The sequence below is a fragment of the Tamandua tetradactyla genome, chromosome 6 (assembly GCF_023851605.1).
Source record: "Tamandua tetradactyla isolate mTamTet1 chromosome 6, mTamTet1.pri, whole genome shotgun sequence".
Taxonomy (NCBI): domain Eukaryota; kingdom Metazoa; phylum Chordata; class Mammalia; order Pilosa; family Myrmecophagidae; genus Tamandua; species Tamandua tetradactyla.
In genome coordinates, this window is record NC_135332.1 from 143,860,015 (window position 1) to 143,884,796 (window position 24,782).

General features: G+C 36.5%; 1 protein-coding gene across 8 annotated transcripts in view; it reads left to right on the forward strand.

Annotated features, from left to right (window-relative positions):
* Positions 1-24,782, forward strand: part of VPS13B (vacuolar protein sorting 13 homolog B) — a 1,000,970-nt gene that overhangs the window by 795,363 nt on the left and 180,825 nt on the right. For all 8 annotated transcript variants that reach the window (XM_077167321.1, XM_077167322.1, XM_077167317.1 and 5 more), the window contains 3 exons: positions 18,700-18,902; positions 21,513-21,720; positions 22,001-22,185. In XM_077167321.1, coding sequence (XP_077023436.1) covers positions 18,700-18,902; positions 21,513-21,720; positions 22,001-22,185 — 596 coding nt within the window. The remainder of the gene's footprint in view (positions 1-18,699; positions 18,903-21,512; positions 21,721-22,000; positions 22,186-24,782) is intronic.

The following is a 24,782-nucleotide window of genomic DNA, read 5'->3' on the forward strand; positions in this document are numbered from 1 at the left end:
GACATCTTAATGGTATTTAGTCTTCCAGTCCTTGAAAAGAAATGTCCTTCTACTTATTTGGGTCATCTTTTATTTCTTTTAGCAATATTCTGTTATTTTCTGGGTACAAGTCCTTTACGTCATTGGTTAAATTTATTACTAGATATTTGATTCTATTAGTTGCTATTTTGAATGATTTTTTTTTTTTTTTTTTTTTTTAGTTCTTGTTCCAGTTGTTCATTGCTTGTGTATATAAACACTGCTGATTTTTTTGGTACTGGTTTACTAAATTCATGTATTGGCTCTACTAACTTTGTTCTGGATTCTTTAGGATTTTCTGTATACAGTGTGCTGGTTTAAAACAATTTTGTACCCCAGAAAAGCCATGTTTTAATCTTGGTCGAGTATTGTGGGGCACCTGTTTATTTAGGGTGGAAACCTTTGCTTGACTTGTTTCCATGGAGACTGACCTACTGAATTGTGGATGTGAACTTTTGATTAGATGGAGAAGTGTGAGTCTTGATTAGTTACTGGAGTCCTTTAAAAGGGGGACCATTTTGGAGGAAGCTTAGATGCTTGAAGTGCCAACAGAAAGAGCACATGCACATGAGATCCAGCCATTTGGAGATGCAGAACAAAAATGCCTCCGGGGAAGCTGTTTGAATCCAGAAGCCAAAGACCCCAGCAGATGCCAGCCACATGCCTTCCCAGCTGAGGAAGTGTTCTGGACTCATCAGCCTTTCTTGAGTCAAGGTATCTCTCCCAGGATGCCTTAGTTTGGACATTTTTATAGCCTTAGAACTGCAAACTTGCAACTTAATAAATTACCATTTAAAAGCCAATCTGTTTCTTACATATTGCATTCCAGCAGCATTAGCAAATGCAAATAGTTTTTGGTACCAGAAGTGGGGTGCTGCAGTTTGCAAATACTGAACATACTGGGACAGCTTTTTAAATGGATAAGAGGAAGATTCTGGAAGAGTTGTGAGGATCTTGATAGAGAAGGCTTGGGATGCTTTGAAGAGACTGTTGGTAGAAATATGGGCTCTAAAGATATCTCTGATGAGGTTTTAGACAGAAATGAGGAATGTGTTGTTGCAAACTGAAAGAAAGGTGACTTTTGTTTTAAAATGGCAAGGTAATTTGGCCAAATTTAGTACTGCTGTTGAATGGAAGTTAGACTTTAAAGGCGAAAACCCAGTATACCTAGCTGAGGAAATTTGCAGACTAAATGTGGAAAAGGCAGCTTGGCTGCCCCTTGCGGGTTGTAGTAGAATGCAACAGGAAAGAGATAAGTTGAGAGCTAAACACATGGGCACAAAGAAAACAGAAATTGGTGGTCTGGAAAATTCTAGGCTTCCAGAAAGTGAAACCCCAGTAAATGTAGGGTGCCTCATGGGGATTTTTTTTTTTTGTATACTGTATGGTGGGAGTCACGTTTCATTCTTTTTCCATGTGACTATCCCATTATTGCAGCACCATTTCTTGAATTGGGGAGGGGGTGCCCATTTGAAAAGGTTTATGTACCCTAGAAAGGCCATGTTTTAATCCTAATCAATCTTGTAGAAGCAACAGTTCCTTCTAATCCCTATTCAGTGCTATATGTTGAAAACTTTAATTAGCTTATCTCCATGGAGATGTGACTCAGTCAAGTGTGGGTATTAAATTTGATTAGGTGGAAATGTGTCTCCACCCATTCCAGGTGGGTCTTGATTGGTTTTACCGGAATCCTTTAAAAGAAGAAGCACTTTGGAAAAAGCTAGAGAATGCTGTAGAACTACAAAGCAGAGAGTCCACCAGCCAGCAGCTTTTGGAGATGAAGAAGGAAAATGCCTCCTGGGGAGCATTATAAAACAAGGAGCCAGAAAAGAAAGCTAGCAGACTTCACCATGTGCCCTTCCAGCTGAGAGAGAAACTCTGAATGTCATTGGCCTTCTTAAACCTAGGTATCTTTCCTTGGAATCCTTATATTGGATATTTCTATAGACTTTCTTTAATTGGAACATTTCCTTGGCCTTAGAGCTGTAAACTAGAAACTTATTAAAGTCCCCTTTTTAAAAGCTGATATGTTGCATTCCGGCAGCTAGCACACTAGAACGTGGGGGTTGAGGAGAGTACACAGGCTGGAAATCGGACCCAGGTCTCCTCCATGACAGGTGAGAATTCTACCACTGAACTACACTTATACCCCCACCACCACCATGTGACGATTTAACCAAACATGGAAGCAGTCAGCCATTACAAGACAGGCAAGGATTGGAGATGGAGTTACCCAGAAAGAATTTGTGAAAAGTCCTGTTGTCTGATTGTTACGATCCCTGCATACTGCATAGAAAACCAGAAAGAGTGTTGCAAGGTCTGTGTAAACAGAATCACTGCCAGTGGGCACTGAAAGGAACAGAAAAGGGACAAATTGAAGGAAAAATGGCTTCAAGGGCAGAAACATAGAAGCTAAGGTCTGGAGCCAGGAAATCTCCGGCCAGGAGAGTTGACCTACACACATATGTAGAGAGAGTGAATATGCCCCAGAAGCAGAGGGTGGGCCTTCCACTTCATTGTTCAAGAAGAATTTTAGTGCCCCAGGCCTCAGAGAGGTTGGAGTATATAAACTGGAGATTAGGGAGAGCCTGACAATCACACATTGTCCTGAGGGGGTTGAGCCTGTGCCCTAGAGATGGCAGAGAGCCTGGGTGCTGCCCCGATGGAGGATTATATCACTGCAAATAGGGGCAGTTTTGCTTCTTCCTTTACAATTTGGGCACCTTTTATTTCTTTTCCTTGCCTGTTGCTTTGGCAAGAGCTTCCAATAAAATGTTGACTAACAGTGGCAGCAGTGGGTGTCCTTGTATTCTTCCTAATCTTAGAAGAAAAGTTTTGGTCTTTCACCATTGAGTAAGATGTTAGCTATGAGCTCTTCATAACTGCCCTATATCATTTCCTTCTAACCGTAGTGTTCTAAGTGTTTTGTTTTGTTTTTATCAAGAAATGGTGCTGGATTTTCCTAGAATGAGCTGAGACTCAGCATCAAGAGATTAAGAAAAACCATAGAATGAGCTGAGACTCAGCACCAAGGGATTGAGAAAACCTTCTCAACTAATAGGGGGAAGAGTAAAATGAGACAAAGTGTCAATGGCTGAGAGATTCCAAACAGAGTCAAGAGGTTATCCTGGAGGTTATTCTTATGCATTAAATAGATATCACCTTGTTAGTCAAGATGCAGTGAAGAGGCTGAAGGGAACTGCCTGAAAATGTAGAGCTGTGTTCCAGTAGCCATGTTTCTTGATGATGATTGAATAATGATATAGCTTTCAAAAAAAAAACTAAAAAATTATCAAAAAGATGTGTGCATGTGTGTGGGTTCTTTGATAAAATATGAATATTGAACAAAAAAAATTTGGTGCTGGATTTTGTCAAACTCTTTTTCTACATCAATTGAGATGATCATATGTTTTTGTTTTTGTTTTCCTTCATTCTGTTAATGTGTAGTATATTATATTATACTTGGTTTTCTTGTGTTGAACCATCTGTGCATCCAGAGATAAATTCCCTGGATCATTGTGTCTAATTATTTTAAGATGCTGTTGGATTTGATTTGCTAGTATTTGGTTGAGGAATTTTGCATTTATATTCATAAGAGATACCAGTCTGTAGTTTTTCTTTCCTTGTAGTAACTTTATCTAGCTTGGTATGAGAGTCCTGTTGGCCTCATAGAATGAGTTAGGTAGTATACCCTTCTCAATGTTTGCACATGTTTGAGAAGAAATGGAGTTAAATCTACTTGAAGTGTTTGGTAGAATTCCGGTGAAGCCATCCGGTCCTGAGCTTTACTTTGTTGGGAGGTTTTTGATGACTGATTCAATCTCTTTACTAGTAATTGGTTTGTTGAAATTTTCTATTTCTTTTTGAACACAATGTAGGTAGTTGGGTATGTTTCAAAGAATTGGTCCATTTCATCTAAGTCATCTATTTTACTGGCATACAGTTATAGTATCCTCATACAGTCCTTTTTATTTCAACAGCATCAGTAGTAATAGCCCCCTTTTCATTTCTAATTTTCATTATTTGTTTCCTCTCTTTTTTTTCTTTGTAAGCCTAGCTAAAGATCTTTTAAAAGAACCAGCTTTTGGTTTTGTTTATTCCCTCTACTGTTTGTTTTCTGTTTCTTTAGCCCCACTCTAATCTTTAATTCTTTCCTTCTGTTCACTTTGGGTTTCGTTTGTTCTTCTTTTCCTAGTTCTTCCAGTTTAGAGATTAGGTCTCTAATTTGAAGTCTTCTTCTTTTTTTTTTTTAACTTTTTTTTCTTAATTAAAGAAAAAAAAAGAAATTAACCCGACATTTAGAAATCATTCCATTCTACATATGCAATTAGTAATTCTTAATATCATCACATAGATGCATGATCATCATTTCTTAGTACATTTGCATCGATTTAGAAGAAGAACTAGCAAAACAACAGAAAAAGATATAGAATGTTAATATAGAGAAAAAAATAAAAATAATAATAATAGTACAAAAAAAAAAAGACAGACAGACAAAAAAAAACCTATAGCTCAGATGCAGCTTCATTCAGTGTTTTAACATGATTACTTTACAATTAGGTATTATTGTGCTGTCCATTTTTTTTTTTATCTTTTTTTTTTATTAATTAAAAAAAGAATTAACAAAACAATTAGAAATCATTCCAATCTACATGTACAATCAGTAATTCTTAATAACATCACATAGTTGCATATTCATCATTTCTTAGTACATTTGCATCAATTTAGAAAAAGAAATAAAAAGACAACAGAATAAGAATTAAAACAATAATAGAAAGAAAAAAAAACAAAAAAAACAAAAACAAAAAACCTATACCTCACATGCAGCTTCATTCAGTGTTTTAACATAATTGCATTACAATTGGGTAGTATTGTGCTGTCCATTTCTGAGTTTTTATATCCAGTCCCGTTGTACAGTCTGTATCCCTTCATCTCCAATTATCCCTTCTCTTTTTTTTTTTTAATTAACGGAAAAAAAGAAATTAACCCAACATTTAGAGATCATATCATTCTACACATGCAATCATTAATTCTTAACATCATAACATAGATGCATGATCATCATTTCTTAGTACATTTGCATTGGTTTAGAAGAACTAGCAACATAACCGAAAAAGATATAGAATGTTAATATAGAGAAAAAAATAAAAGTAACAATAGTAAAATCAAAACAAAACAAAACAAAACAAAACAAAAACGTATAGCTCAGATGCAGCTTCATTCAGTGTTTTAACATGAGTACTTTACAATTAGGTATTATTGTGCTGTCCATTTTTGAGTTTTTGTATCTAGTCCTGTTGCACAGTCTGTATCCCTTCAGCTCCAATCACCCATTATCTCACCCTGTTTCTAACTCCTGCTGGACTCTGTTACCAATGACATATTCCAAGTTTATTCTCAAATGTCGGTTCACATCAGTGGGACCATACAGTATTTGTCCTTTAGTTTTTGGCTAGACTCACTCAGCATAATGTTCTCTAGGTCCATCCATGTTATTACATGCTTCATAAGTTTATCCTGTCTTAAAGCTGCATAATATTCCATCGTATGTATATACCACAGTTTGTTTAGCCACTCTTCTGTTGATGGACATTTTGGCTGTTTCCATCTCTTTGCAATTGTAAATAACGCTGCTATAAACATTGGTGTGCAAATGTCCGTTTGTGTCTTTGCCCTTAAGTCCTTTGAGTAGATACCCAGCAATGGTATTGCTGAGTCGTATGGCAATTCTATATTCAGCTTTTTGAGGAACCGCCAAACTGCCTTCCACAGTGGTTGCACCCTTTGACATTCCCACCAACAGTGGATAAGTGTGCCTCTTTCTCCACATCCTCTCCAGCACTTGTCATTTTCTGTTTTGTTGATAATGGCCATTCTGGTGGGTGTGAGATGATATCTCGTTGTGGTTTTGATTTGCATTTCTCTAATGGCCAGGGACATTGAGCATCTCTTCATGTGCCTTTTGGCCATTTGTATTTCCTCTTCTGGTAGGTGTCTGTTCAAGTCTTTTTCCCATTTTGTAATTGGGTTGGCTGTCTTTTTGTTGTTGAGTTGGACAATCTCTTTATAAATTCTGGATACTAGACCTTTATCTGATATGTCGTTTCCAAATATTGTCTCCCATTGTGTAGGCTGTCTTTCTACTTTCTTGATGAAGTTCTTTGATGCACAAAAGTGTTTAATTTTGAGGAGCTCCCATTTATTTATTTCCTTCTTCAGTGCTCTTGCTTTAGGTTTAAGGTCCATAAAACCACCTCCAATTGTAATATTCATAAGATAACTCCCTACATTTTCCTCTAACTGTTTTATGGTCTTAGACCTAATGTTTAGATCTTTGATCCATTTTGAGTTAACTTTTGTATAGGATGTGAGATACGGGTCTTCTTTCATTCTTTTGCATATGGATATCCAGTTCTTTAGGCACCATTTATTGAAGAGACTGTTCTGTCCCAGGTGAGTTGGCTTGACTGCCTTATCAAAGATCAAATGTCCATAGATGAGAGGGTCTATATCTGAGCACTCTATTCGATTCCATTGGTCGATATATCTATCTTTATACCAATACCATGCTGTTTTGACCACTGTGGCTTCATAATATGCCTTAAAGTCCGGCAGTGTGAGACCTCCAGCTTCGTTTTTTTTCCTCAACATACTTTTAGCAATTTGGGGCACCCTGCCCTTGCAGATAAATTTGCTTGTTGGTTTTTCTATTTCTGAAAAATAAGTTGTTGGGATTTTGATTGGTACTGCATTGAATCTGTAAATCAATTTAGGTAGGATTGACATCTTAACTATATTTAGTCTTCCAATCCATGAACATGGTATGCCCTTCCATCTATTTAGGTCTTCTGTGATTTCTTTTGGCAGTTTTTTGTAGTTTTCTTTATATAGGTTTTTTGTCTCTTTAGTTAAATTTATTCCTAGGTATTTTATTCTTTTAGTTGCAATTGTAAATGGGATTCGTTTCTTGATTTCCTCCTCAGCTTGTTCATTACTAGTGTATAGAAATGATACAAATTTTTGAATGTTGATCTTGTAACCTGCTACTTTGCTGTATTCATTTATTAATTCTAGTAGTTTTGTTGTGGATTTTTCCGGGTTTTCGATGTATAGTATCATATCGTCTGCAAACAGTGATAGTTTTACTTCTTCCTTTCCAATTTTGATGCCTTGTATTTCTTTTTCTTGTCTAATTGCTCTGGCTAGAACCTCCAACACGATATTGAATAACAGTGGTGATAATGGACATTCTTGTCTTGTTCTTGATCTTAGGGGGAAAGTTTTCAATTTTTCCCCATTGAGGATGATATTGGCTGTGGTTTTTTCATATATTCCCTCTATCATTTTAAGGAAATTCCCTTGTGTTCCTATCCTTTGAAGTGTTTTCAACAGGAAAGGATGTTGAATCTTGTCAGATGCCTTCTCTGCATCAATTGAGATGATCATGTGATTTTTCTGCTTTAATTTGTTGATATGGTGTATTACATTAATTGATTTTCTTATGTTGAACCATCCTTGCATACCTGGGATGAATCCTACTTGGTCATGATGTATAATTCTTTTAATGTGTTGTTGGATACGATTTGCTAGAATTTTATTGAGGATTTTTGCATCTATGTTCATTAGAGAGATTGGTCTGTAGTTTTCTTTTTTTGTAATATCTTTGCCTGGTTTTGGTATGAGGGTGATGTTGGCTTCATAGAATGAATTAGGTAGTTTTCCCTCCACTTCAATTTTTTTGAAAAGTTTGAGGAGAGTTGGTACTAATTCTTTCTGGAATGTTTGATAGAATTCACATGTGAAGCCGTCTGGTCCTGGACTTTTCTTTTTAGGGAGCTTTTGAATGACTGATTCCATTTCTTTACTTGTGATTGGTTTGTTGAGGTCATCTATTTCTTCTTGAGTCAAAGTTGATTGTTCATGTCTTTCCAGGAACCCGTCCATTTCATCTAAATTGTTGTATTTATTAGCATAAAGTTGTTCATACTATCCTGTTATTGCCTCCTTTATTTCTGTGAGGTCAGTAGTTATGTCTCCTCTTCCATTTCTGATCTTATTTATTTGCATCCTCTCTCTTCTTCTTTTTGTCAGTCTTGCTAAGGGCCCATCAATCTTGTTGATTTTCTCATAGAACCAACTTCTGGTCTTATTGATTTTCTCTATTGTTTTCATGTTTTCAATTTCATTTATTTCTGCTCTAATCTTTGTTATTTCTTTCCTTTTGCTTGCTTTGGGATTAGTTTGCTGTTCTTTCTCCAGTTCTTCCAAGTGGACAGTTAATTCCTGCATTTTTGCCTTTTCTTCTTTTCTGATATAGGCATTTAGGGCAATAAATTTCCCTCTTAGCACTGCCTTTGCTGCATCCCATAAGTTTTGATATGTTGTGTTTTCGTTTTCATTCACCTCGAGGTATTTACTAATTTCTCTTGCAATTTCTTCTTTGACCCACTCGTTGTTTAAGAGTGTGTTGTTGAGTCTCCACGTATTTGTGAATTTTCTGGCACTCCGCCTATTATTGATTTCCAACTTCATTCCTTTATGATCCGAGAAAGTGTTGTGTATGACTTCAATCTTTTTAAATTTGTTAAGACTTGCTTTGTGACCCAGCGTATGGTCTATCTTTGAGAATGATCCATGAGCACTTGAGAAAAAGGTGTATCCTGCTGTTGTGGGATGTAATGTCCTTTAAATGTCTGTTAAGTCTAGCTCATTTATAGTAATATTCAGATTCTCTATTTCTTTATTGATCCTCTGTCTAGATGTTCTGTCCATTGATGAGAGTGGTGAATTGAAGTCTCCGACTATTATGGTATATGTGTCTATTTCCCTTTTCAGTGTTTGCAGTGTATTCCTCATGTATTTTGGGGCATTCTGGTTTGGTGTGTAAATATTTATGATTGTTATGTCTTCTTGTTTAATTGTTCCTTTTATTAGTAGATAGTGTCCTTCTTTGTCTCTTTTAACTGTTTTACATTTGAAGTCTAATTTGTTGGATATTAGTATAGCTACTCCTGCTCTTTTCTGGTTGTTATTTGCATGAAATATCTTTTCCCAACCTTTCACTTTCAACCTATGTTTATCTTTGGGTCTAAGATGTGTTTCCTGTAGACAGCATATAGAAGGATCCTGTTTTTTAATCCATTCTGCCAGTCTATTTCTTTTGATTGGGGAATTCAGTCCATTAACATTTAGTGTTATTACTGTTTGGATAATATTTTCCTCTACCATTTTGCCTTTTGTATTATATATATCATTTCTGACTTTCCTTCTTTCTACACTCTTCTCCATACCTCTCTCTTCTGTCTTTTCATATCTGACTCTAGTGCTCCCTGTAGTATTTCTTGCAGAGCTGGTCTCTTGGTCACAAATTCTCTCAGTGACTTTTTGTCTGAGAATGTTTTAATTTCTCCCTCATTTTTGAAGGACAATTTTGCTGGATATAGAAGTCTTGGTTGGCAGTTTTTCTCTTTTAGTAATTTAAATATATCATCCCATTGTCCTCTAGCATCCATGGTTTCTGCTGAGAAATGTACACATAGTCTTATTGGGTTTCCCTTGTATGTGATGGATTGTTTTTCTCTTGGTGCTTTCAAGATCCTCTCTTTCTCTTTGACCTCTGACATTCTAACTAGTAAGTGTCTTGGAGAATGCCTATTTAGGTCTATTCTCTTTGGGGTGCGCTGCACTTCTTGAATCTGTAATTTTAGGTCTTTCATACGAGTTGGGAAATTTTCAGTGATAATTTCTTCCATTACTTTTTCTCCTCCTTTTCCCTTCTCTTTTCCTTCTGGGACACCCACAACACGTATATTTGTGCGGTTCATATTGTCCTTGAGTTCCTTGATACCCTGTTCAAATTTTTCCATTCTTTTCCCGATAGTTTCTGTTTCTTTTTGGACTTCAGATGTTCCATCCTCCAAATCACTAATTCTATCTTCTGTCTCTTTAAATCTATCATTGTAGGTATCCATTATTTTTTCCATCTTTTCTACTTTATCCTTCACTTTCATAAGCTCTGTGATTTGTTTTTTCAGTTTTTCTATTTCTTCTTCTTGTTCAGAGCATGTCTTCTTCATGTCCTCCCTCAATTTATCGATTCGGTTTTTGAAGAGGTTTTCCATTTTTGCTTGTATATTCAGCATTAGTTGTCTCAGCTCCTGTATCTCATTTGAACTATTGGTTTTCTCCTTTGACTGGGCCATATTTTCAATTTTCTGAGCGTGATCCGTTATCTTCTGCTGGCGTCTGGGCATTTAGTCAGATTTCCCTGGGTGTTGGACCCAACAGGTTGAAAGATTTTTCTGTGAAATCTCTGGGTTCTGTTTTTCTTATCCTGCCCAGTAGGTGGCGCTCGTGGCACCCGCTTGTCTGTGGGTCCCACCAGTAAAAGGTGCTGTGGGTCCTTTAACTTTGGAAAACTCTCGCCCTGGGGGAGGTTCGCCAGCCGAAGCAGCTTGGAAGAGTGCCAGCTGGCCCGGGGATCCGAACGCGGGGAGGGTCACCGGCCGCTGCAGCCCGGGTGAGCGCCCGTCCGAATCTCCTAGTTGGCCCGGGGCGCCAAGCGTGGTGGGAGGGCGCCAGCAACGCGGCCGAGGAGAGTGCACCGTTCCCAGCTGGACCGAGAAGTCACGTGTTTGGAAGGGACCCTGGTCACCGTTCTCCGCAGCCTGGGGATCTCCGATCCAATTCTCCCAGTTGGTCCGGGGGGCTGCGCTTGGGGGAGTGCGCCTGCCGCCACAGCTTGAGGGGACCGCCTGTCCAATTGTCCTAGCTGGCCCGGGAAGGAGGAAGGAAGGGACTCCGGCCGCTTTCCGCCCCGGCCCAGGGAAGCCCGCGCCCCTTGGCCATCTCACCGGAGTGGGTTCTCTCAGCCAGTCAACCATTCCAGGATGGGGTACGCTGTCTTTTTGATCTCTTTCGTGGCTCCGGGAGCCGTTCTGTATCATTTCTACTCCTCCCCTAGTAGCTGTTCTGGAGGAAGAACTAAGATCCACGCGTCTTACTAAGCCTCCATCTTCTCCGGAAGTCTGAAGTCTTCTTTTTTAATGTACACATGTAGAGCTATAAATTTCTGTCTCAGCACTGCCTTCATTGCATCCCATAAGTTTTGGTATATTGTGTTTTTATTTTCATTTGCTTCTAGATATTTCCTAGTTTCACTTCTGATTTCCTTTTGAACCCGTTTGTTTAAAAGTATGTTGTTTAATTTCCACATATTTTTGAATTTTCCATTTCTCTGCCTGTTATTGATTTCTAGCTTCATTCCACATGTTCAGAGAGTATACATTGTATGATTTCAATAGTTTTGAATTTGAGACTTGTTTTGAGACCCAACATATAGTCTATCCTGGAGAATGATCCGTGTGCCCTCAAGAAGAATATGTATTCTGTTTTCATTGGTTGCAGTGTTCTGTATATGACTGCTAGATCTAGTTGGTTTAGTGTATCATTCAAGTCCTTTACTTCCTTACTGATATTCTGACTAGGTGTTCTATTCATATTTGAAAGTGGTGTGTTAAAGTCTCCTACTATTAATGTAGAGCCATCATTTTTTCCCTTCAGATCTGTATTTGCTTCATATATTTCAGAACTCTGCTGTTAGATGCATATATACTTATGATTGTTACATCTTCCTGTTGAATTGTCCCCTTTATCTGCATATAATGACCTTCTCGTTTCCATGCAACTGTTTTTTAAATTAATTAGTTTAGGTAACCCAGCTCTCTTTTGGTTACTACTCGCATGGTAAAATTTTGTCCATCCTTTCACCCTGAACCAAGTTGTATCTTTGAATTTAAGATGTGTCTTGCAGACAGCATGTAGTTGGGTCATGCTTTCTTACCTATTCTACCAGTCTCTGCCTTTTGACTGGAGGGTTTAAACCATTTATGTTTAAAGTCATTACTGATAATGCAGGAATTTCTTCTACCAGTTTGGTATTTAGCCTTGGTAAGTCTTATACCTTTTTTGCCCTGACATCGTTTAATGCCTACTTCTATATTTATTTTCTCTTTTGTGTTGTACCATATTGAGTGCCTTTTCTATCTGGATGTATTTTTCATCTCTTTTCCTTGTGTTTATGATGGGTTAAATTTAGCATCCTAAATATATTATAATCATATTTAATTTGATACCATCTTAACGTCAGTAGGATGCACATATATTTTCCTATACTCCTCTGTCACCCCATTATATTTTGTACTTGTTACACCTTATATCCTTGTACATTGTATGTCTAAAAACATAGATTTATTATTACTTTTTATGCATTTGAATTTTAGTACCTGTAGGAAGTAAGAAGTAGAGTTACATACCAAATAATAAGATACAGTAATACTGGCACTTAAAATTACCCAAACAATTATCTTTACCACAGGTCTTTATTTCTTTATGTCCCATTGAACCACTGTCTAGTGTCCTTTTTGTTTCAGTCTCAAGAATTCCCTTTAGCATTACCTGAGGACAGGTCTAGTGGTGATGTACTCCCTCAGCTTTTGTTTGTCTGAGAATGCCTTAAAATCTTCATTTTTGGGGCGAGAGGGAATGCATGATCTGGAATTGGACTCAGATCTCCTGTATGAAAGGCCAGCATTCTGCCACTGAAGCACCTGTGCACCCTGTCCCTCATTTTTTAAAGAGTCTCAACAAATATAAAAGTCTTGGCAGGCAACTGTTTTCTTTCTTTCAGCACTTTAAGTATTTCAACCCACTGCCTTCTTGCCTCCATAGTTTCTCATGGGGAATTGGCAGTTAATCTAATTGGGACCCCCTTGTATGTAGCACGTTAACTTTTCTTTAGCAGCTTTCAGAACTCTCTCCTTGTCCTCTGCATTCCACACTGTAATCAGTATATGACAGGGTGTATTTTTCTGCATGTTTATCCTATTAGGTGCTGAGTTACTTGGATGTGCATATTCACTTCTTTTGTTATTTTTGAGAAGTTTTTGTTATTGTTTCTTTGACTATTACTGTAACCAAGAAATCTGGATTTTAAGGGATGATTTTGATTACTGAAGTATCATATATATATATGTATATATATACACACTCCTTCTTGCTTTCTGGTATATTGGAGTAGACAGAGGGAAATTCCTGAAATCTCTTAATTGTAATCCTGCTGCCTTGATCTCTGATAATGATTATACAGGCCTTATCTTCTGCCCTGTGATTGTAGAAAACTTGTGACTATCCTTCATTTGTACCCAGTTATTCAGTTTTTCACTTTTAGAGTCTTGTAATGACTAAAGACAGCCCCTAATGTTTGTTAATGAAGCTTTGGGTCAGCCCAGACCTAACCCACCCCAAGTCCAAAGTAATCTTGATGACCAAGACTAGATCTAACCAAAATGGGCTCCTCAGCCTGAGTCGTTTCAAGTGTCTTGTCTTCAAGGTCACTCTTTCTTTTGCCAGCTTCAATCTGCTAAATCCTCCTGGGCATTTTCATTTCAGTTATTGTGGTTTTCAACTCTAGTAGTTCTGTTTTGTTTCTTTTAAAAATTTTAATCTCTTTACTTAGACTCTCATATTGCTCCTTCATTGTTTCCCTGATATCCTTCAGTTCTTCTTCTGTACTTTCCTTCATCTCTTTGAGCATTTTTATAACCATTTTTTTAAAAGGCTTTGTTTGGTATATTCACATTTTTATCTTTTTCGTTGATATTTTCTGTATTTTTATCTTGGTTTTGGATGGGTCATCATTTCCTGATTTGTTGTTCCTGTTGTTCTCGTGTGTTCTCTTTTATTGTACACTATACATTTTGATATTTTAAAATGTTAACTCTGGAATTTAGTCCCTGAGATGTCTATTTCTTGGTTTTGTAACCAGTTGGTGATAAGACAGAGATTTTTTTGAGCTTCAACCCTCCTTTCAGGAAGGTCTGCCCAAGGCAAATACACTGTACAGAGTTTACCCTGTCTTTCTGGGCCTCTGTCTTATCCTAGGCTTTTGCTTGTAGTTGTTTGGAGTTCCCCTGTTAAAGGAGTTTGGTTGTTCCCTCTGTTTCCCAGGAGACAGGCTCCCCTTCCCCAGGCGTTTGGGACAAAGGGCTGCGGGCTTCAGACTGCCTGCCGCTATAGTTTTTTATACTTCTTTTATTGTCTAAAGCTGCTCTTGCCTGGAGGGCAAATTCTGGAAGGAATGTCACCCTGATGAGAACTTTCCCAAGTCATTCCTTCCCAGCCAGTTCAGGGCCAGGACTCATGAAGTGGGCACAGGGTAGCTTTTAAGTGCCCTATGGAGGGGTTCAGGAAGAGTGCCAGAATTTCTCAGCTCCTCAAAGCTGTTTTCACTGCCTTCTCAACAAATGCAGCCCTTCAGCTAACTGTCCCCTGCAACCCTGAGGAAGTATTTCTGTCACCTGAACCCCTGTCTGGGGAGGATTGAAACAGTGGCGACTGCCACCTTTGTCCAGGCAGGTTGAAACAATAATTGCCCTCCGAGCCAGGGCCCCAGCAATCTAAATTCACTAATCAAAAACCACGATCAGTGATCTGCTGTGCCCACCCCTGTTCTTGGGACAGAGGGTTTTTATGTCATTTTCTGTCACAAAGTGAGCTAGCAAGGGACTGCGCCCCAAGGCAATCTGCCAGAAAGGGGGATGGGTCCACTAGCTGCAATGCAGAAAGAGCAATTTACCGTTTTTACCATAGTTTATTAGCCTGTTCTTCCCTGGATGGTGTACAGTATTCTTCTGACCTAGTTGTTTCCAGCAGATCCTGCCTGTTTAATATTTGTTTTCGTGGAAGGACATAGTCCTGGAGCTCTCTATTCCACCTTTTTCCCAGAAGTCTTCCCTTATCTTTTTAAATAAACTGGCACAACTGTAAAAACAGTGATCACAGTAGCAGATTTTAGGGGGAGAAAGAGACAAAGCATATCCTTAATCACCCTTTGGTACTTTTAGTTTAAATTTTTCCTGACTCCTACTGTATTATAACATTTCACAAAACTTCGCTTTCCTAGGCCAGTACCAAGCGTAAATAACCAACTCAGTAGACGGTTCATCTCTCATGAGCAATTTTCTCTTTATGTTAGAGAAAAAAAAAAGATCTTGCTGCTTTTCACCATTATCTAACTTCCAAAAGAAGAGGTATTTATTTAACTAGTAAGGACTTTTACTCACCAATAAAGACTGTTAGAATCCTTGGGTTCTGCGGATCCCATCCATGAGAAGTCATCAGGTGTCTTGGAGAAAGTATTCATGTGGGCAGCGGGCCATCCATTTAGGCTCTTCCCTTCTAGCTTAAACATCAGTTGTCCTTGCAGTTCTCTGATGGTTATATATTTTTTCATATATCACTTTTATCCTGTATTTTAGCTTACTGTATTAATAGATTTATATGTAGACTTATTACAAAATAAAATATTAAATAGCAAAGAAACTGGGCACCTTACGTAATCTGATCAAGAAGGTAAAAAGCAGGTTCTTTTTATAGTTGGAACATCTAAGTGCCATTCCAATGTGTTTCGATATAATTTATTGAAGGAAATAGACATGGATGGATTTTAGTTTTGGAGTGGCTGGTCATCTTATTATGGACTATGCTAATAAAATATTTTCCTTCCATACTTTTGAGGGATCCTGATGTTTCACTGCTATGCAAATCAGCTTCTGGATGTATCTAACACATGCTTGCTGATTTACTAGTAGTCTTAGATTACTTCCAGCTGGATAACACGTACCTGGATATGTTTTGCTAGCACATGTCATCATAGTGTTGTCTTTATAATATGCACAGAAGCTTGATTTGGATTGCATTCTGTTCAGTCAGCGTGCAGAGAGAAAGAGCCTTACTGAGGATCTAGTGTAGATTGATGAGGTAGGGCTGGCAGCATTTTGTAAACATTCTCCAAAACAAGTCTTTGCACTTATTAGTCTTCCCCAGGAGTATTTTAAAGGTTTTGAAACTATTTGTTCCTTGAACTAAACTTTTACACTCAGTGAAAAATATGTTGTACAAATAAAAAGATTATTTGTGTTTATCACACCAGCTGTTTCTGAAATTATTTCTCAGTGTTACTACATCTCATTTAATTTAATTAAGCGTCTATCATTAGTCTGCTGAAAGTTAAATAAAAATATTAACACAGGCTTTTGAAAAAGGCCAATGGAGAAATCAAACAGAAAAGCATTGTGTTGAGTGGAAGGAGATAGAGGAAAGAGCTTTGCCTAGCTTTGCCTCATAGGCCTGATGGATAGACAAATACAAATGGTAAAAGGATTAGGAAAAGAAAGAGTAGAGTGTGAGATAAGTTATTAGGGCAAAGAATGAAAGGTAAAGAAGAAAAGAATGAACAGAGCCTTGTACATAGACACTTAATTAAACACTTACACTGAAAGAATGGGCAACACATAATGTGGACAAAATAAAGCAAAAAGAATAGGGTTTGTATAGCAGCGGGGAAGTGTTTATGTGTTTAACAGTTCATGTTTAACAGTTCATGTGCTTAATGGAACCAATATTATGCATGCTGTTGGTTGTCCTTTCTCCCCTCTACCATGTGCTGAAATCTCAAAACCGAGATTTGTCAAGGTAGAACCTGATGTGAAAAAAAAATGCCAATTTTTACTTTATCTTTGTATACCCAGATCCCTAGTATATGGTAGATAACCAGTAATTGTTTGTTGAATACCGAATATATGCATACATCAGATATCAAATTGAAAGTGATCTAGAGTATCCAAATTCTTTATAGACAATTGGATGTGTGGGAGTAGCACTTGTCTAAGAAATTAGTCCTGGTTATGGATATTCTTATAAAGACAGAAATTATCCTTAAAACCATGAAAGTAAAGAAGTTTAGTGAAATAAGGGGAGTGGGGGGTGGAGAGAAGACTTAGAATTACTCTTAGGAATTCCATTAGTTATTCAGACTCTTTGGATTGCAAATGGAAGAAAATACAACCTAAAATGGTTTAAACAGCCTTGTCCTCGAAAAGCTCAGGACTACTGCTGTCCCAGGCATGGCAGAATCCATTAGGTTTCTTCCTTCTGTATTATACAACTTCACCCTCATGCTCTTTATTGTAACTGCCAGCTGCTCTTGCACTTTTAACTTCAAAACTTCAAGATAAAGGAGCAAGAGATCTCTATTGGATCTTAAATATGATAAGCAACATAGAAGGCCTTTGGTATGAAACACTTTGTGTATGAGGAACCAGTAGGACATTCACATTAAAATTATCAGATAATTAGAGATACCTGTATGGTGTGGATATGCTTTGTATTTGAGAATAAGGGCTGAGATAATCCTGACATTCCATCAATGTTCATTTTCTAGATGACTGCATTGAATTCAGTCTATACTTTTATATTCCCATTATGACCAGTTTCTGGATAATGAATTGCTATAGTTCTTTTAGCAGATGTTTACTGTTGAGAAGGCTGAAATATTTCAGGAAAATATAATGCGTTTGTCAGGAAATTATGGCTTAAGTTATGAACTCCATTAACAGATTACATTTGATTCTTGGATTTTTTTCTAGCTTCTATTTTATTTTCTTTAGCCTAAACTAAATGTACTTTACATCAAAAATATTGTGTAAATGAAATGGAAGTCGCAGTGCCAAAATATATTTGATGACAAAATTTAAGAAATTGATTCCACAATGATAATTTTTAACAAAAATTTTATCCCTAAAACTTGTGTGGGTGTGATGCCTTCTGTGGAAGATTAGAAGCTATGTATCTTATTTCTGCAGTAGGAGCATACAAAATATTTGAAGTTTTTATCCTCAGAATTGAAAATTCAATGTGGGTACTTTACTTTGAAACATATGTATACTGTGGGCCTAGGTGATTTTTAATCTTTCATCTTTTTTTAAGGATCAAATGTCATTAGAAAAGTAAGCCATGGGGATTACAAACATAGTCTGGTGAAATTCAGTATTCACAATGACAATTCAGAATATGAGCTCGTAGGGGAGAAAGTTAACCCACCACTCTAACTTTGCATCTAAATATCTTAAAGTGTGCCATTGGTCTCATGAAAAGATTTTGATCTACAATCCTAGTTAAATTTGAAAGAAAACCTACATTTTAAAGTGTATTCCTTTTCTGGGTATAGAACTTTACTTTGAACTGTAGCATATAGTTTTTCTCATAAATCTAATCTGCCACTATCTATTTTTAAGACTTCGTAAACTTCAAGTGGTTATGATGTGTGAAGTTTGGATTAAACTAAAATTTTCAGAAAACACATGTTATATATTTTGATTGTTTTGAATTTTAGCATGGACTAGTCAAAAACTTGAGTGTCTACCAAAGTATTATATTATATTCTGTTACTGTAAGAAAGAAATAATAGAAAATTGACTTTTCCCATCATGTTAACAATAGACAAATGAAGCAGCTGTTGTTATTCATGTAGTTGTTTCAAAACCTTGCACAATTTAATGAAAACATCTCTATCCATAAAACTTAAGTGCTCTGCATAGAAAAAGTCATAATGTTTTGGCAAATATTGCTTTGTTAGGCATGTAAATGAGGTATACCTGCTTCATAACTGGAATTATATATAAATGGCATGAAAGTGTGATAGAAAACCAAATATAAATAAGAAGATTCTGACACCGGATGAATGAAGTCTCTTTAAAAAATAGATAGTTCTTTCTTCAAATATACAGTTTTGACAAGGGAAAATTATAATATATACCCCTTTCCATTTCTTTTTCTTTTTAGGCCTGATTCTTGGGTCATCATTTCTACTCACCATAAATGATTTTCTCCTTAAAACAAGTCTCAGAGAAAGAAGTCGGGTTCTGATAGGACCATGTTGTGTTACTGCTAATCTGGAAGCTAAATGGTGTAAACACAGTGGCAATCCAGACTCAGAACAATCCATACCAAAAGTATCCATTGATTTAAGAGGAGGACTGCTACAGGTCTGTGCGAACTGGCTATGTTTTCCTCATAAGGTTTTCACTAGGCTTTTGTGCATTTTTTGAACTGTTTGTCCAAATTTTAAATCTTGATGTGCTGAGAAAGGGTATTGTCTGGTTGCTGACTTATTAAACTTTATTTTTAAACAGATTCATTGGGACATAATTCACATACAATACAAATAACCTATTTAAATTGTATATTTCAATGTGTTTTTTTAGTATATTCACAGAATTGTACAACTATCACCACAATTTTATAATATTCGTCACCCCTCGAAAAGCCCTGTACCCACTAGCAGTCATTCAACATTACCCCATCCATCCCTAGGGAACTACTAATCTACTTTCTGTCTCTCTAGATTTTCCTATTTGTGACATTTCAAATAAATGTAATAATACAATATCGGTCTTTTTGTAACCAAGTTCTTTCATTGAGCACAATGTCTTTATAGTTCATCCATGTTGTAGCATGTATTAATACTTCATTTCTTTTTATGGCCAGATAACATCCACATTTTTCTATCCATTCATCCATTGATGGAATTTGAAAATCCATTTTTGGCTATTGTGAATAATGCTTCTGTGAATCTTCGTGTATAAGTTACTGCATGGATAGATGTCTTCATTTTTCTTGTATATATATACATACCTAGGAGTGGAATTGCTGAATTATTAAACTTTTTTTTTAAGGTATAAAGTTTGTTAGTTACAAAGTAGTTAATCTACCCAAAGCACAATGTTATCAGTAATATATAAGAGCCATTTTCTAATAGCAAGTTCCTTCGATATTATCATTTCTTATGACTAACACTTGACACATAGGTACATTGCAACCTCTGATTATTTGTCATAGAGTCAAGTAAGGAATATTTGTTCCTGACTTCTTTCTTGGTAATTTTCTATTTGGACAGATTTGTATCTGATCTTTACATGACTTGATATCCTTCAATCTTGATACAAATCCAAAAGGCTTGATAGTGTCATAATTATGGCATCTTTAATGACTAATGAATTTATAATGGAGGCATAATAGACCTGAATTTCTTTGTTTTCATCTAAAAGTTGTATTGGCTCAACTTTTTACCTGTTGTCTTAATTGTACAGAGCTAGATTTGGGAAGCATTCTAATACCTACTTGCTTGATGCTGCTTTGAAGGTTTTCAACACCTGTCAGAAATCCTCACGTTTACCAATAAAAATGTAGCTTTATATTGCTTTATCAAGAGTACTAATTGTGTTAACTTTTTTTCACAAGGCAACAAAGTAACTCCACATTAAAAACAAGAGCAAAATCAAAGTATATAAACTCTACATTATAAAGTCACTGTCTCTTGATTATTTAAGATTGTTGAGAACAAAAGTAGTCTTAGTGTCACGCCTCTTTCTTCCATTTTTTAAGTCCAGAGAGCAGAACTTAAGCCTGGGATTTAAAATTTACCCACAGATGGGATGATATATGGGAAAAAAATGCAATCAATGCAAACTGTGGACTGTAGTTAACAATAATATTGTGATATTCTTTCATCAATAGTAACAAAAGTACTATACCAGTGCTGAGTATAAGTGAGGGGGGGTGGGAGAGGGTGACATGTAGGGGGCATGGGACTTTTCTTTTTGGGGCTATGAGAATATTCTCAAATTGAGTGTGGTGATGAATGCACAAGTCTGTGATTGTACTGAGAGCCATTTTAAAATGGATTGTTTTGTTTGTGAGTAAAACTTTAAAAAAAAAAAAAAACTTAGCCACAGGATATAGGATCATCCTTTTCTACTTCTGTATATTCTTTAATCTCATCTGTGTTATCTAGTTCTCTCAGAGTGATAGTTGTATGGCTTTTATCCAATGTATACTCAATGGAACTTTAATCTTATGAAATCATTTTTTCTCTGACTTTGGTCATTACTAACCACCTGTCACGCTTCTGTAATTGACTAATATTCTTCACATCCAGAAAAAGAAAAGTTTTTTGATCTGCTCCATCAGAAAACAACCAAGGCCTTTTGTTTGAAATTCTCTTGTATTCCCGTACAGTTGATTTTCAGGGCTGTGGAATCCTTTGTGTTGGCATATCCTCACTAATCATGGAACGTGGGAGCCTTCTAAGTTCAGATTCATTGAGCATAGTCTCTCTCTTTTATTCTGAGGAAGAAAAGTACAAAGAAAGGAATCCTTTAATCAACAAGTGTTTATTTAATCACTTGACAAAAGATAGGAAGCTATTTCATAAAGTTGTTATTATTTTATTAAAATTTTGGCCTAGAGAATCTTCATTGCCTTATCTCAGGCTTAAGTAATAGGTGTTCTCTTCTCTTTTAGCTAATTCAAGAAGTTAATTCATAAAAATTATCTCACATCAATATAATTTCATTATTAATTCAGCATTTAAAATTGATTGTTATTCACACAATAGATGATGTAATTGGTTTTTCTTTCCTTATGTATTTACTCAAGTAATAGAATTTCATCCTGTGGGTCACATACTTCTTAGAAATTATAACTTAGATATTAAATGAGCATAATTACAGTCTTGCATTAATTCTAATATGATTTTACCTAATTATCCCCAGGAATTGTTTATATTTAAAAACATTTTTCATATGATTTTAAAGGTCTTCTGGGGTCAAGAACATTTGAATTGTTTAGCTCTTCTACATGAATTACTTAATGAATACTTTAATGAGGAACAAAATTTTGAAATACAAGTTTCTGAACCAGTGCCTCAAATGTTACCTCCTATGGAAAAGAATCAGACCTTTAAAAGTGAACAAAGTTCTGATGATCTACGGACTGGCCTATTTCAGTATATACAGGATGCTGGTGAGTAGCAATGGCTTAAGTATCTGTGGGTTGACCAAATGACAACACATCAAGAACACTTGAAAAGTACATACTTCATACGTGCAATGCAAATAGAGTACGTGACCATTCAGTCTCTCTTAAGGGGAAATTTTTGCTTTCTTTCTGCCTCAACCTAAATAAAAATGACCACCTGGCCTCTCTATAATCTATTATCTTACCCTTTTGCTTTTATCTTGTTTTAATAAACCAACAAGTTCCCCTTTAAAAGCATGCAACTAATTATATGTTAATTCAATAGAACCTTTGAAACTGCCTGGTGTCTATGAAGTCTTGTTTTATAATGAAACCGAAGATAGTCCAGGGATGATGTTATGGAGATATCCAGAACCTAGAGTGCTTACCCTTGTGCGAATAACTCCTGTGCCCTTCAACACCACGGAGGATCCAGATATTAGCACGGCAGACCTTGGTGATGTGCTACAGGTATGTAATGACAGTTCATTTTAAATTAAAAGCATTGCAGAGAAGGGCCGATATTATATTAAGAAAAATGTCTGGAGTACATGTATTCCTTCCATTAATAGTATCAGACAGGTACACATACAAAGACATAAATTTTTAAATAAGGGTATCAGATGCATGATGTGTGGCAATATCAAGAGTTCTCACTTCTACTCTTGGGAATATTGTGGGTATGTTACATGATCTCTAACTGTAATGGGACAAGCAGGTATCATTCAGTTCACCACATGTTTATTGAGTGCCTACCATGTGTTTACACTCTTCAGAGTTTCTAGAACTGCTCTAGGTAGTGAAATATGCCCAATAAGGCCAGAATTGAATGACTGTAATTTTCATTTCATTTCCAGAGCTGAAAATGATCTTGAGGTTTGAGGTAGGCTAATAGAAAAACCTCTGATCAGTAATCCTCTTCCTTATGATTTTGTGAAAGTTTATTGCTTATTAGTTCCCTGAGTTTAACATACAGTGTCATTGTGAATATCACAGTATTATTATTCTAATTATCAATATTGCATGGATCTGAATATCTTCTACAATCTGATTCTTGCTTGGTCTTCTGCCTATTACTAGGTAGCATAACCATCCACTCAAAACCTAGGAGTCATCCTTGGCTTTTCTCTTTCCCTAATTCTCCACATCTAATCCATTAACATATCCTGTCAGTTCTACATCTAATATATGTTCCTATTCCATCTAATTCTCTGTTCTCACTGGTACAACTTGAGTCTAAGCTACCCTTATCTGTTTCCTACTTCAAAAGTTTCATAATTGGACTCTATGCCTCTATTCTTGACTCCCTATTGTGTATTCTCCAAACAGCAGCTGAAGTGATGATCTTTTAAAAATATGAGTCAGACTGCATCAGTCCTCTAACTTAAAACCCTGCGATGGCGTCTTCTAATATTTGCAATAAAATTCAAATCTCTTATTAAGGCCAACAAGGACCTGTATGATCTGACCTCTGCACATCTGTCTGACTTGATCTCATTCTAGATTGTTCCTTTGTTCTCCAGCCACGTTGGCTTCTGTTTTATCCCTAACCATACTTCCTCAGAGTATTTCTTCTGCTTTTTCTTCAGCTTTGAATATCTCTACCTGTTCCCCCTCTCCCAGTCTTTGTTAATTAAGTACCAGCTCAAATGTCATATCCCAACTACCTCACCACCACTACTTCATTCCAATCTATACTGCCTTATTTCATTTTATTCAGAACTCTTATTGCTGCTCAAAATTATCATGCATTTGTTTACTTGCTTTCGATCTTTCTCTCTTTACCATTAGAAAATAATCAGCCAATGTCTTGATTTGCAGCTCCTGCACACAGAGGCACCCACCAACTTTTTGTTTGTTTATTTGTTTGTTTTTTAAACATTTTTTATTGTTGAATATAACATATACACAAAGAAAAGAAAGAAAAAGCAATGATTTTCAAAGTACATTCAATAAGTAGATACAGAAGAGATTTCAGAGTTTGTTATAGGCTACCATTCCACTATTTCAGATTTTTCTTTCTAGCTGCTTCAAAACACTGGAGGCTAGAAGAAATATTATTTTTCCTTTTTTGTAAAAAATAACATATATATAAAAGCAATAAATTTCAAAGCACAGCACAACAATTAGTTGTAGAACAGATTTCAGAGTTGGTAGGGTTACAATTCCACCATTTTAGGTTTTGACTTCTACCTGCTGTAACATACTGAAGACTAAAACAAATATCAATATAATGATCTAGCAACCATACTCATTTGTTAAACTCTACCTTCTCTGTATAACTCCACCATCACCTTGGATCTTTTTCCTACTCTTAAGGGGTATTTGGGCTACGCCCATTCTAACTTTTTCATGTTGGATGGGGCTGTTGATAGTTTGGGGTAGGGAAAAACGACTAATTGATGTTCTGGAGAGGCTGGCCTCTGTACATTCCAGGACTTACCTGGTCCAAGGACTCATCTAGAGGTTGTAGGTTTCTAGAATGTTACCCAGTATATGGAATCTTTGTAGAATCTTATATACCACCCTAGTTGTTGTTTAGGATTGGGTGGAATGGGTGTTTTAGCTGGGGTGTGGCAAGTAATGATAAGTAGTAATGTCTAACTGAAGCTTGCATAAGAGTGACCTCTAGAGTAGCCTCTCGACTCTATTTGAACTCTCTCAGCCACTAATACCTTATCTGTTACACTTCTTTCCCCCTTTTGGTCAGAATGCATTGTTGATCTCTTAGTGCCAGGGCCAGATTTATCCCTGGGAGTCATCTCCCACACTTCCAGGGAGTCACCAATATTTTTATTAATCATCAATGATCTTGCTAATCTGTATTTAACAAATCAGAGTAGTAATACAAATCATAGTAGTTCACAGATACATATTAACATAAGTGTTCTAGTTTGCTAGCTGCCTGAATGCAATATACCAGAAACAGAATGGCTTTTAAAAAGGGGAATTCAATAAGTTGCTAGTTTACAGTTCTAAGGCCGAGAAAATGCCCCAGTTAAAACAAATCTGTAGAAATGTCCAATCTAAGGCATCCGGGGAAAGATACCTTGATTCAAGAAGGCCAA